Source organism: Thunnus thynnus, chromosome 13, assembly GCF_963924715.1.
Source record: "Thunnus thynnus chromosome 13, fThuThy2.1, whole genome shotgun sequence".
In the NCBI taxonomy this organism is placed as follows: Eukaryota; Metazoa; Chordata; class Actinopteri; order Scombriformes; family Scombridae; genus Thunnus; species Thunnus thynnus.
Genome location: NC_089529.1, coordinates 12789472 through 12804429, shown reverse-complemented (window position 1 = coordinate 12804429; position 14958 = coordinate 12789472). Strand labels below are relative to the sequence as shown.

The window sequence follows — 14958 nt, the reverse complement described above, 5'->3', positions numbered from 1 at the left end:
TCTTTTCCTTACTAACGTCAGCGACAATTTCAGTCAGTTTCAGTCAGATACAACATGATCTGCTTGAGATGCTGGTGACCAGTATGAGGGACAGATTTGATGGGCTTGGAAGAGCTTTACATAAGCCTGTTTGCATATGTTTGTTGTAATCTATACCAGAAGAACAATATTTCTTGTTGTTTTCTTTTCTTCTTTGGCAGGAACCCAGAGCTTCCAGCTGGCTGAGTCCTTAGGAAAGGGTGCAGGTGGTGGGCACTGTAGGTAGCCTGAGTTTCAGGCAGCCCTTAGGAACCAGAAGACAACAACTGCTGTACAGTATGTACGCTCAATCCCATGTTTGCACACTGGGGAGCCTGTGTACCTCTGCATGAGAGGGATTCAAGACAAAATTTAGGTGGTGTGCTAAGTGGGCCTGGATGTTTGGGCTCAGACAAAGCTGCATATGCAGCAGGTCAAGGTTCAAGGCCAAGAAAATAATGGCCCATAATGTAAATGCTCTAATAAAATATGAACAGTGAACAGAGCATTGTTTATCTTGAATACCTGATGAATAAAAGGAAAAGTGGATGTCAAGGGACTGACTGTTTATCTGTCTGTGGGGAAATCTGCATCAAAAAATATAATGATTGGGGAGGGGACGGGGTCCAGAAACAACAGTGATGAGATTAATTACACTGAGTAAGAAGCCCCTCAATGACAATAGCCCATCAACGCATCATCAGCTATGTTGCTGGGTACTTTGAACTAATCCACAGGGGCCCAGGAAGCGGGTGTGGCAACTCTCTCAGGTAATACAGTGAGTTTGATCAAGTCACTGACAAGCTCTGCTAAGTGGCAGAAGCATTGGGGGATGTGGGGGGTAGGTGTTATGGCTGTTCAAGGAACTCAAGAGGTTATAAGGAGGTCCATTTTGTGTTACCTCTCTAATGGAGAGATGAGTTTAAAAGCCAGAGTGAGTGTGGCAAAATCAAGAGAGGGAAGCATTTGTGTCTCATGAGTACAGGCTAAGAGGATTTAAGAAGGCGGCAGTACAGGGTACACATTATGTTCTTAAGCAGAAGTGAAAATGTGTGTACAATATGGTGGTTATTTTTTATTATTTGTGTAACTCAGTACATTAAAATTATGGAAGAAGAGGAGCTGCCTCACATTTTGAAGTTGTGTTGCAGGCTGACCACCATGGGACATTGGTTGTAGACACAAGTGAAGGAGTGGCTCCATGACAAGCACTGAGAGGTGTCTAAGATCCAGTTACAGACACTGACACCACTATATAATTTAGGTAGTAGAGAAGACTCATTTTACCCTGATGAAGAGAATGGAAGACAATGTCTGTGGCATTTGAGCTGTTGACAAGTGGCTCTTGCTAATCTAATGACAGAGCGGCCCATGAATTCTGTCACTAAACAATGCACAATTTTAAAACAATGCACATGAATGGATGTATTTAAGTGCTGCCTACTGCACCAACACCAGTGCAACAGTATGCTGCATTGTACTTAATCAATAAGTTCCATAGAATAAACAAAACAATCAGCCTTGATTTTCTCTTGTGAAATCTTACTGGCCATGAGCAAGAGAGAGAGGGAGGGAGAGAGAAAGAGAGAGGGAGCAACCTCACGGTGCACTGGAACAATACGAACACACTTGAATATCTTCAGCGACATGAATAAATACATAACGCCTAATTAGGCGAATATAATGTGCCTGTTGTGATTTTAAAATGACTCCCTAAGGGCGACATCTACTGACCAAAGTCCATTCCTCACCTACTTGTGCATGAAACTAAAAAAAAGAGAAAGTGTTGGTGGTAAAGTTGAACATTTTGATATTTTCAACAACGACTCCATCGTCAGATTCCAGGTTAGGACTATAACACACACTGCTAGCCCTGCAGCCTGCACTGAAGATGTATGTGTGCATACAGGACCTAGACTTAGATAGGCTATGGCAAAGTGTGGAGTATTAAAGAATTAAAGCAGGATGTGAGCTTAAATAGAGCTTAGGAACCAATTTGCTTAGGGCAGCGTGATTTTCCACACGTGATACCGGTGTACAGGCCGCTGTCCCTGGTCCTGAAATTGTACCGGGTCCATGAAACGCATGTACTCCATGTTCTTATAAGAAGCCGCAACAATAATGCAGAACATAAATCTGTATGTGAAGCATATAGGAAGTTAAAGATGCATTGGAAGGTGTCTAAAACGTTTAAACTATAATGCGGGTTTGCAGGATGCAGATAGTTCGATACACACAAACTGCAATTCCTCACAAGCAACAGTGCGAGGCGTATGTCTGATGCAGTTCAGGGGAGAGAGAATGGGAGAGAGAAAGAGAGAAAGAGAGTTTGATTGATCATGTGGGCTATGGGAGCCTGCGAGAGTTGTCGAAAATTGCTGCATAGACGCCCCTTAGGCACCTATCTGGTACCCACTGACTCCAAACCATCCTGTGGTCATAATAACCACAATTCACCAGAGTGCCTGTTACCAAAAGCCCTAAACGAGGGGCTATTAAGAGACCGCTCATTCTTCCGGGTTGGACTTCACCGGTAATCCACAATACATTAACTTACCGCAGTCCTCACACAAGATCTTCCCAACATCCTTTTTTAGGTTCTTTCCACTCGTGTCCAGGGGCGCAAACGATGCCTTGAAAACCAAGGGCTCGTCAGTGGGGTCCATGAAAAAAATGTACTTATGGTTCTTCTTCACTTTGGTGCACGGAGCCTCAGATCCAAATTCCCCCACGGTGACGAGCTGTTCTCGCTCCAGACCCCCGCTGTTTAGGGGCCAAACATCCAGCACTTTGACATTCACACTGTACGGCTCCGCGGAGACGTTCAGAGGCGTAGACTGCACCTTGCCCTCGATCACCACGGCGGATTTGTAAGCCTGGTCCTGCAGGGAATTCAAACTCGGGGAGTAGCAGGCGAATGAGACCCCGATGACCAGCATGGATAAATGTACTGAATCAAGCCTCATGCCGCCTGCTTTGGCTCGGTGGTCGCTGGTCGCGTTGCGGCAGGGCTCTCTCGGCTGCGGGGCGATGGCGATGGAGCTGGGTTGAATGAAGAGACAGCAAGTAAGCTCCAGTAGCACGGCAGCGCGGCAGACCTTGCATAAGTGTCCATGCCATCGGGATCCGCTGCTTTTCGAGTAATTTTCAATGGTTAAACAGCAGCTTTGAAACGGGGAAACCGCGGGATGATGCTGGGTTTCAAATCCAGTCACTGCTTTCTGCTAATAATAAGGCATCGCAGACAGGCTAAGCAAGGAATTGGCGGATTCTCCCCTCCAGAAGATGCCCCCTATGCTGCCATAGTAGCCTTAACTGCAAGACGACGCCACTCTTATCTTTGCCCAAAAATTGCAGTGGTGGGGTACCGCTATGATGGTTTTCTGTATCATCTGCAGCGGAGGGAAAAGACGCAAAATGCTGCAGTGAACCACAAGTTTGGTAGTCCGGTCGCAAAACATAAGCCACGTTTCATTCCAAAAAATAAAAGAATATTTCTGGTCGGCAGCTAAAACGCTAATACGCCGCCTTCCACCGCGGCTCTCTCTCCGCCTCCCCCACTAGCCACAGACGGAGAGAAAATAATGCCGATTGCCAAGGGGCTCCGTCAACAAAAACGCAGGATTGGAGCACTGAGATACAGGCAACCGATGGACCACAGGGTCGATCTCCTCACTCCCAAACCCAGTTACTGTATGTCAATCACTCCATGGTGTTTTATCAGCGGTGATCTCACGTTATAATGAAACAAACAAAATCCTAAATCCATGACTGTCCCTCCTCAAAATCGCATCTTACTGTAGCCAAGGCATGACTCCAAAAAATGAAAGAGGTTCACATTGAAAAATACAGCCGCATATAGTCCGGTGGGCCCAGAGAAATCATATGGCTGCGATGACTAAGGCTGCGAAAGCATTTCAGATTCTTCAAGAGACTGTTTTGAATGAGTTTTGCGTCTCATCCCATTAAGTCATGCCCTGCATTCAGGTCACATTCGCTGCTCTGCCTCTAAAAAAAACTGATGTTGAAGCACCGCATTAAATCCATACAGCTAAAACAGCTGCAATATTGGAGTTCAAAGCAGAGAAAAAACTACTTTAATCACCACAGGAGGAGAAAATTCAGATAAGACAGGCTTTTCTGTGTTTTTTACTATTAGAATGTGATGCTTGCACATGATAAATAGCTCTAAGAGAGAAATTATATGACCAAGAAAAATAAAATAAAAGAGGAATATTAACACATTTGATTTTCATCTGTGGCCATGTTTAGGTCAAGTTATGATGGTGATGGCAATGGTTTGGTTTAGTCTAAATGCCAAATAGAATGCGGATACAGGATGTTGTGCTGACAGTATTCACAAAGAGCGACATCTGCTGACCACAGTATGAACAATTTGACACATAGTTGCTGTAAATCAAACAGCAAAGGAAAAGCAGGGTACCAAATGTTGAATTGTGTCCCAATAAAATATGCTTGGTGTGGACTGCAATAATCGCATTATCAGTGGGATTATACGGGTTAGGATAAAAACTGTGCAGCATATTGAATAAAAAAAACAACAAAAAAACAAACAAACAAAAAAAAAACAATCATATGAATCATTCAGAACAAATAAATATGTGCTGTAAATTTACAAAATACTTCTACATCTATACATTTACTTATGTTTTCATTTATGTACAAGGTTTGCAAACCTGACACAGACCTCGCTGCTCTCCATGGTGCTGAAACTGTACAAGGCCTAAAAATATATAAAACATAGGCCTATTGAGTGCTGGTGTCACACAGATATGGAATTACTTTCATATTTCATGTGTCTTTCCTTTTTTCCTTTCTTTTAACAAGAACTACCACAAAACTCTTGACACAAACATAGAATAGAAGCACTGGATATGTGCACACTTCTTCCCTAAATGATTCAACCATGCTGTTGCTTCATGCTACCAATGAAAGCAAGACAAAAGTCATGATATCGACCCAAAATTGTACTTGTAATAAGGTGTTGGTAGTATTCTTACTTCTTTACACATTGCCTTCCATCACAGTGCCCAAAATGTTGCTCTACCTGTTACCATCAAATGGCAAAGCTGCAATTCCTCAGCAGCACCGAGGGGAGGCGCAGTGCTTGAGTTCCCACCAAACAGTGCGTGTTGACATCAGAGGTGAAGCGTGCGGCGTTGAACTTATGCGTGTGTCCCTCTCCGTGCCACGACTCGCCGTTTCTTGTCCATCTTGTGAAGCAAGCTGTGCTGTCATTAAGGCCTGCGAGCATATTCACATGTGTCTTTTGCCTTGTCTCGTCTTCTGCTGCACGCCGTCGAGGCTTTAAGGCGCTCCGCCTGCAGACCGAGCAGGGTAAGGTAGGTTACTGGATGTGGCTTGGTGAAAGGAATGACGCTTTATTTACATGTCATTCTGTTATTGTCCTGCAGCATTTAAGTGCCCTAACGTGCAAGCCAAGCATATGTCATTGCTTCGCAGAGTTTACAGAAGCATAACATACTGCATATGCGCCGTGCGTCTGATCTAAAAAATCATAGTGGAGCTGCGTTTGGAGCGGCGCCACAGCATTCCTGTGTTGGGATGTAGGGCAAAACTTTGTGAGGTGATCACAGCGGCTGCCTTTTACAAACTGCGACGACACCTTATTGAGGCGGAATTCTGCGTTGGACGTGGCCTTGGCACCCGAACCGAGCTGCTTTTACTGATTCATATTCATGATTAAAAATGGTCTGAAAAACAGGCCAAGCACTGATTGATAATATACTGATTAAATTGTTAGGTTGTTTGTTGTCTGTCGGAGCTGCTGATTTATCATCTTACGGAGAAAGGGTCTAGATAGCCTATAATAGGTAAGTAAATTAGACAGAACATATCCCGTGGTGAAATTTGGTATTAAAAAGTCGGATGAAACTCTAAATGGTTATTTTTTGGGGCAATAGAGGCCCCAAGAGAAACCGGGGTATTACATTTATGCAGGATACATCCTATGCTGTCATAAAAATACCAGCAAAAAATAAATAAATAAATAAAAATTAAGACCTCGCCTGAATGTTAATACAATAAGTTCTATAGTAATTACTCACCTATCATCATTTAGATCCGTTTTTATCAGGGATCTACCTGGTAGAGGAAGACAAAGAAGAAAGAGTGACACAATAAGGTCAGCTTGCCTTCCTATAGAAAAAAAATAAAATAATTATGGATTCAGATAAATTACGAAGAGATTGACAATGAAATAAAGCAGCTGCAGGGACAGCTCAGATCAACCCACCAAACGGTTTACAGGATTTTCTGCATAAACGGCCTTTGTAGGCCTGCAACATGCGGATCATCAGAAAGATACATACAAGCTATGTAAATTGAATTATTTTATTATTTATTTAGTTCATTTTCATCCCTGCCTCATTACGTGAATGCTGGTTTCTCTTATTAAGCTCCTACACAATTTTTCTTACTTTATACTTCTCCAGACATGACTGGATTTTGTGATGGTTGCTGTAGAGCTGATGAGGAGGCCGGACGACCTGGAGGCGACAAAAGCGGCTTATTTTAATGATTTTATAGAGCAAATCTAAACGTTGATCAAGGTTAAATAAGATAGTTAAATAAGAGAAAATCTGCTAAACTATAATAAGCAGTAGGCCGGCAGGCTCACCTCAGCAGATAGAAAATGAGAGTTCAGAGAAGTCTGCAGGTTTTGTCCCAATGTTTTCAACAACTGATTTTCAATAAATCAACGTTACTTTTTAAGGTTGTAATCGACATATTTATTTGCATGTTTATTAGCTTTTTATGGCTATTGGTCGTTATTTCAATAATTCATTAAAAATATTTTACCTCGCGAATACGTTTGAATATATTTATTTATTTTATTTCTTTTACCCCTTTGTCCTCATAATTATGACCATAAAATTGAAATAATTGTTTCACTTTTGCCTTTCTTTAGAATGTTTACTCAATATGACAGTATATACTCATCGGTTTTATCTTATTTTATCGTGTTATGTACTTGTTAACTTCATAGTAATTTCAGTGAATTGTAGAAAGCTTTATTATTTACAAAAGGTATTTTTGTATTTTGAATTAATTTATGGACAAATACAAAAATATAAATCCTGTTTATATCCGAAGATTTGTCCTAATATTCTCCTAAGAACATTAATATCCACATATAACTTTAAAAAAAAATAAATTAAAAAAAAAAAAAAAAAAAAAAGCAACTAATGTTTAAACAGATTTAAAATGTTTTTGTTTCTGGTTAAAATATCATTAGTAAATGATAGGTTAGTAAAAGAGAACTTGACTTTGGCCTTTAAACAAACCCTCATGAAGACTACACTGAAAAAAATGTAGGCCTACATGTTAAAAAAGGAAGTCTTATATTTGCTCTGCAGATACTGTCAAAGAGATTTTTCCTTTTTTAATAAATAAAAATACAATAACATGCACGTGGAAACAAGGCACAATAAGACCAGAGAGCTGATTATATATACAATTAAAGTATTAGTCAATTAGATTAATCGAGTTGATCTCAACTAAATAATTTTAAGACTCAATATTCGCCCTTTTAATATGAATATTGGTGAAGTGCATAACTTATATTGACTTCAAGAGTTCAGAATGGGCCCAGGTTTAAACAGGATTAAGCCGCAGGCCGTCCTTTTATTCAGCCTATATGTTAAGGAGTCAGTCACATGTCAACATTGCAAGTTCATTAAGACACATAAATAGTCTTCAAGATATGTCGACCTAAAAGGGGAGAAGGCGTGCATGTTTTAAAATGATATTCAGCATCTGCAAAACAATCAAACAAAAAGTGTGGGCTGACATAGAGCTGTTTCACAATGTAGGCTTTAAATATATATGTGACATTCTTAAGTTTTAATGTAGAGATTTAAGCCATTCCCTCATTCGTATTTTAATTCTTTATAAAATAGGGTCAGAGTTTTTCACATGCAAACAAATTACTGGTTTAATGGCTCATAAATTCACTCGCTCAATAAATCTAAAAAAAAAAAAAACAAAAGTCGCATTCATCCTTTTCTTAATTTACCAGGAATACCAAACTTGTCCAAGAGAAATATTAAACCGCTCATAAATGATGTGCGGGGGTTTATTTGTGTCAATAGCAAATTTGGCACAAATTATTTTTAGGCTCAATTTAAAATACAGGCTGTATGTAGTGTATAGATGTTTCAGATGAAACTTGCGGGCGATCAGATCTAGTTCCAGGTGGACATGAAGGAAGATTAATTACTGTGGACAAAGTATCGCAAGCAAGGCAACAATATTTGTGCCAAATAACCAGTTAAAGGTCAATGTTGTATTTTTGTATATGTGCTTTATTTAGACTATAAATAATTGCACAACTAGAATAGAATAATTAAAATGAGAATTTCTCAGAAATGCAGAAGAGAGATGTTTTTTAACGCTTCATAATCGCCTTGGATCAACAACTAGACCACATCAGACTAAAACGGTCTACTAATAGCCTGTTGATGTGTAGGCCTGCATAATTAAAACATGAAAACATTAAACATGGTCATGCTTTGATCCTTTCATACAATGACAATAGTCTGTGCTGTAGCTTTCAAATGAGAGCACAACAAATCATGGGTAGCTATTAGCTACTTACAGGCCTCCAACACAGGTTTATACACAGTAGCTTATATTCTGCCATGAGGGGGAAAAAAACAGCTGTGACAGTTACATCACTTTCCTTTAAATGCGACGGCAGCCTGGTTCAATGCGTGGCTTAATAATTAAGAACTACTGCAGAGAGAGGACAGGTTGGACACATTGAAAACAGTGGCTATATCCTGACTGACGTGTTGACTCAATTCATAAATCATATGACTTTAGAAATAACTAGTCAAAAATAACTTGACTTGATACAAAGGCCAAAGACTAAAAATAATATTTCATTGTGCATCTCGTCAGCGCCTACATGAGCATACAGATGTGCAGCAGAGACGTGGTTTGAAATAAAACGTTTGTCATGGACGCTTTGATAATCAACTCAAATAACTTCCAGCTGACCACAGTTCACTGAATGAAGAAACCAAACTAACCTCCTCTTTCAAACTTTGGAGCGAGTAGCATAACAAAAAAAAAAAAGGTGGACATTTTGTGTCGCTTTTGATCTAACATGAGGTAAGTGGGCTGACTTTGCTGACATTACATGATTATGTCTTTGCATCCCTGAATATTGTTCCTAAAAATAAAAATAAAAAAGTCGCCTCTTTCACAACATACTTTGTCAATACGAAGGCTTATTGTCATGATAGTAAAATAAATTTGAATTGGAGCTGCGTAAATTAAAATTGTGGAAGTTTAAAAAAACAGCCTTGCGTAATTGACATCACATGTTTTGAAATAAAATGAATAAACTGAAATAAATAATGATGATGTACCATACCGGTGTATGTTATTTAACCTTGATAATATTTGGCCTTGTTAACCAGGCTTCTGCCACTGGCTGTGCAGGACTGGTAGCTGGCGAATAAACAATTCACTCAAGATTGTGAGCTTGTTATTAATAGTGTTTTATTTATTACTACTAGTGCAATGCTGTTTAATGTAATTCAATGCAGTGCTATGTAAAATATAGGCTATTTAAGTGGACCTAGGTGAGGAGTTTTACAGGACTCGAAACAAGGTTTAGGTTTGGACCTTTAGGGACTTCAGTGGCAGCTTATTTAGAAGTTTGGCCCACTGCTGTCAGATTATCACAATTAATTAAACGTCTGTAAAATCGTTAGAGTATTAAAGCTTGTAGGCTATACGTGCACAGAGACAGATGTGAAGTGATGTATGGTACTTTTCTCATTTTCTACTCTCAGCCTACTTTGAAACAGAGGGCAAGCTAGGGTCTTTCCTGGAAGCAAAAGTACCCTCGTTCACAGAGGCTGTAACGCCATATCGAAAGTGAATCAGACTTTTAGGGCGATGCGTTCCCCCGAAGAAGCGTTGGTTTCGTTGTCAGTATAAGTGACAGCATGACATTACACCGTATGGGAGACAACAGCGTCGTCGCTCTGCACTAATGTCTCCCCCCCTCCTCCCCTCGCCTTTTTATGCCTCTCTGTTTAGATCTCGCGAGAGTTCCGGCGTTCGCTGTGACTGGCCGTGGCTTTGCAGCAGACAGAGGGAGAAGGCAGGCAGGCAGCATCATGGCGGACAGAGATAGTGGAAGTGAGCAGGGAGGAGCAGCCACGGGCCCAGGCTTCGGCTCCATGCACCTAGCGACAGGAGGGGCGGGCTCGGCTTCCGGGCTCCAGCACGAGACTCAAGAGCTGGCGTCGAAGCGAGTTGACATCCAAAACAAACGCTTCTACTTGGACGTAAAGCAGAACGCGAAAGGCCGCTTCTTAAAGATAGCAGAAGTCGGGGCCGGTGGAAACAAGAGCCGCCTCACTCTCTCCATGTCCGTGGCGGTCGAGTTCCGTGACTACTTGGGGGACTTCATCGAACATTATGCCCAGCTGGGTCCGAGCAACCCGGGGTTGGTACAAGACGAGCCCAGGCGAGCGCTCAAAAGCGAGTTTCTGGTCCGAGAAAATCGGAAATACTACATGGATCTGAAAGAGAACCAGAGGGGACGGTTTCTGAGGATTCGACAGACCGTTAACCGGGGGCCCGGTTTGGGATCCACACAAGGCCAGACGATTGCTCTGCCTGCCCAGGGACTTATTGAGTTTCGTGACGCTTTGGCTAAACTTATTGACGATTACGGTGTAGAGGACGAACCTGCAGAGTTGCCCGAAGGGTCATCATTGACTGTGGACAACAAACGGTTTTTCTTCGACGTCGGATCCAATAAGTACGGGGTGTTCATGAGGGTAAGCGAAGTGAAGCCAACGTACCGCAACTCAATTACGGTGCCGTTCAAAGTGTGGTCCAAATTTGGGAATACTTTCTGTAAATATGCCGAGGAGATGAAGAAGATCCAGGAGAAACAGCGGGAGAAAAGGGCATGCGAGCTGCAGCAACAAGAGGAGATGCAGGCGGACGATGGAGACGAGGATTGATATAGAGAGCAAAAGAAAAAAGAAAAAAAACATGCAAGAGTAATGAAAATAACAAGAGAAATATAATTAAAAACTCTACTGTATAAAGAAAGAAATCTAAAGATTTAACTGTAATGGTTTAACTCCAAGGGAGCATCACCCACAATATAAGAAACCTCCACAACCTGACAGTTATGACATGTTGTCACTCATCGCTGGATGTTACCCCACTTATCCACCATTAATACAGTAACAGGCTGCTAAACAAAGTAATAACATTATATTTGAACATTGTTTCCTACTTGACAAACAATATTGAACTGAGTGTTTATTTCCCTTATTAACAGAAAACTTTTGTACCAGTTAAAGCTATTGTAAAAAAAAAAAAAAAGTGTTTGCAATGTTCAAATGGGATTATTGCCGAGTTCTGAGAAAAAGACAAAAAACGTTCCTTTTCATGTGAGCTAATGACTTCAGCACAAATCAGATATTTTAATTTTTAAACCAAAATTCAAAAAAACTTTATAAAAGTTTGTCACATGTACTTGCCATCCTATTTACCTTTTCCTGTGAGTAGAGATGTGTTTACACATAAATCATATGAGGGCTAGGCCTGCTTTGGAAACTGGTTAGATGTCATGCAGTATAAAAAGGAACATATAGGCATTTTCATGAAATGAAATAAGTGCTCTATCTGTTGTGCAATATGCATTGCATAAGAATCAAATATATTGAACTGGTCAATGGATCTTGATATGATGACATTTGCCAGAGGCATTCAAAGAAATATTAATATTGTAATTTTTGTTTCAGTTGAAATTGTTGCCATGCAGATGGATATATTATAGACTACCTTTGTGTCTCGTTGTTAATGCAATGTGTTCATTTTAAAGGTACTAAATGTGTATTTGATAGAGGAAATGCAGTGACAACATGTAGCAAATGGCCTGAATTGCAGATCAATTAACAAGACAAACACCCTACACATTCTGTGTTGATTGGCATAGTGGACTTTGAAAAAAAAAAGAGGCAAAATTCAGCAGAGCATTATTGGTTTGAACATCTGAAACATTTTGTGAACTTTTTCAGTTATAAAAGTCTAAATGGTGCCAATGATTGCTGTTGCTGCATGTTAATCTGCACTAAGATAGATTTCGTTGGTCTCCCAAAATATTGGCTCAAGGACCCTTCCATATGTATCTTTATCTGCCTATATTGTACGAATCTCAAGTTTGAGTACTGAGTGATTTCCATCCAAAGGCTTGGTGTAATTGTAGTGGAACTTGTTTCAAAGCGTGATTGTAAAAGGAGCGACTTTGCGAACTGTAATCAAAAAAAAAAAAAATCACCATCACACTATGAGGAGGGCCACTGAGGAGCACACCTGGACAAGCCGAGGTGAAGAGGGTTCAATCCACCTGTTGGTGAAACTCCAGTATTGTGTCAATGGACGTGCCCATCCCTACAAGCCTAAGATCTGAAGGTGTGAAGTTCAGTGGGGCTACCTTGGATACATTCTCATAGCTCCACTTTAGATTTGTAGGTCCAAATATCTACCTGGGGGTGATGAGATTCTGTTTTGGTCTAATTGTAAATATTTGGGCTGCCACACGGAAAACAACTGGTTCTAATCCAGTTCAGTCGCATCTCATAGATGTGTGATAGCAGTTTTATAAACTCTGTCAGTAAACTCCAGAGAAACTGGCAACAATCAGATAATGTCAGATTTACCTCAGCATTGAATTAAATGATTGCTCCCATGTTTAGATTGACTGGAAACCAGCAAACTAGACTGTCCTTGACCACCTATTTTTGGAGCCTCTGGTATAGCCTAAATGACACCTGATTGGGAGCATCCTCTTCAGCATATAAACAACCTGGTGCCTTAAACACTCCGCATGCTTACACGCTGGCCTGGTGCTTTGGATCGCAGTTTGGCTTCTTTTTATTATTGTTTCCTCTTTCTTTCTTTCTTTCCATTTTTGTGTCTCAGCCCCCTTGTGTGCTAGCGCACGACTCGTGGTGCTAAAAGGGTTTGTTACAAACTCTTCAAGAAAAAAATAGAAGCAGAATTCTTAACTTTTTTCTGCTACCTTCCTTTTTCCCCTCTAACTTCAATGCCATCCCCATTCCCCAGCCATCCAGGTATCGGCCTACATGTAAACATGGAAGGGGGTGGTCACCTAGATGCAAGATGATGCAGAAGAGTTGGCTCTTCACTAGCCAAGCACATTAGCAGGAAGAGCAGGGGCTGACTGGGAACATCAGTAGTGGCCTGAAATGATTATAAATTGTTGTTGGCAAGCCCCCCCTCGAAATGCTCGTTCTATGGCTTGGATAGTTATATGTAAGTTGTAAGTCTCGCTCAATTAATGGGGAGTAGCAAGCATGTCTTGTTTTGTTTTTTTTGTTTTACGTAGTTTTACCTTTTCAGCGTTATTCCACATTATTTGTAATTTTGGAATGTTTTCGCCCACAAAAAATATATCTATTTTTTATGTGCAACATTTCATCACTGTGTGCAATATCGTATGTGCCAATGGTGGCAATATATGTATATCAATTAAATATATGATTACTATTTGAAAGCATGTGGCTGAATTCCATGTTTATTTCTCATGAAGGAGTTGTATGCCTTTATTTGCACTCAAAAGCTCCATCCCGGAGGAAAATATAGTAAACCAAGGTCTTAGCAGCCTGTTGGGTGAAGCAGTTCACACGAGTTCTTCAACTTGAAATAGAACAATGTCACTGCTAGTATCCCTCTCTCTCTAGGAAATGGGTAAACTTGGCGTATGGGTTGTTGAAGGTAGATTATAAACGCATAATGGAGTTTTTGTGGTAAGGAAAAACGTAAGAACAGTGAAATCTCCATTTTAGCTTTAAGCTAAGAAAAGGTGCTTCAGTCCAATCCTCATTAAGGTGTATGGTGAACTGTCTTCAGTGGTTGTTGTGTGTAGCACTTTGCTTTCCCAGGTTAATGATATGCCTGACCAATACTTATTTAAAATGATCTCAACAAAGAATGTCATTCTCTCTTATGTTGCCTCTTTTTTTAAAGAGGGTATATGATTTGCTCATTTGGTTTTGATGCATTAAAATATAATTTATGTACATTTGACAAATTTTAAAAATAAATTTAATTTACCCATGAGGGAAAATCTGCATTCAAAATGTATGTGTTTTTTCATGTTTTGTTTCTTGTTGGGGGGAAAAAAACAACAACAAACTTCCGTAAATGTCTACTATTCACTGATGGAAAGTATGTTTAATTTTGATGTAGTGTTGTCTACACTGTCTGACTCTACATTTGCAATGATACTAATTACTAAAGCTTAATTTTACAGCCTTTAAAATGCAAACTTTGCAATGACAAATACCTGATGACTCATGTCTTCTTAGAGATTTCTACATTAGTACTGTATGTGTAATACCGGGCTGTAAAATAAAGCATTACTTTGTTCTCTAATCATTCTGACTATGCAATTTGTGATCATTCGTATTCAAATAGCTGCTCTTTTGTGAGCTTTACAGCTAATATAACACTAAAGAAATTAGAGTTTACTGATCAGAACCCAACAGAACCTGCATATCTTTTTAAGTTTTGTAACTGCTTGCAAATAATATTTTTTTTATACAGGTTTGGTTATTGTGGTATTGCTACAGTGATAAACACAAACAAGCCAAAGAAAACCTGTGTCCTGCCTCCAAATGTAAGCAGGTCACAAAATTTTTACTATATTTATGTGTTACTTTAGTTTAAATACTTTCTATTTATAAGTTAGGTGGATTTCTTGTCACAAGTTAGATTCAATGCATGGTAAAACAAAGGGTTTAACTTAGAAGGTGGTAATTATTGTAAATATTGAAAAAAGGCATGGATTTATTATTCAGCACATCACCAGCAGCCTCGGTTGTTTCTGCC

At 40.0% G+C, this 14958-nt stretch overlaps 1 protein-coding gene and 1 long non-coding RNA gene across 3 annotated transcripts; one reads left to right on the top strand and one right to left on the bottom strand.

Annotated features, from left to right (window-relative positions):
• Window positions 1-5249: 5249 nt before the first annotated feature.
• On the top strand, window positions 5250-14505 carry puraa (purine-rich element binding protein Aa). 2 transcript variants are annotated; one of them, XM_067608047.1, is made up of 2 exons: window positions 5250-5381; window positions 10117-14505. In XM_067608047.1, the coding sequence occupies exon 2, from the start codon at window positions 10197-10199 to the stop codon at window positions 11052-11054; it is 858 nt and encodes a 285-aa protein (XP_067464148.1). In that variant the 5' UTR covers window positions 5250-5381; window positions 10117-10196; the 3' UTR covers window positions 11055-14505. The 2 variants fall into 2 exon arrangements, with proteins under 2 accessions (XP_067464148.1, XP_067464150.1); XM_067608049.1 differs by having other exon boundaries at window positions 5282-5376.
• On the bottom strand, window positions 5273-6542 carry LOC137195572 (uncharacterized). The gene is made up of 3 exons (XR_010931141.1): window positions 6480-6542; window positions 6108-6144; window positions 5273-5360 (listed from the first exon to the last, which is right to left on the bottom strand). It is a non-coding gene; the product is annotated as an uncharacterized lncRNA (long non-coding RNA).
• Window positions 14506-14958: the final 453 nt, after the last annotated feature.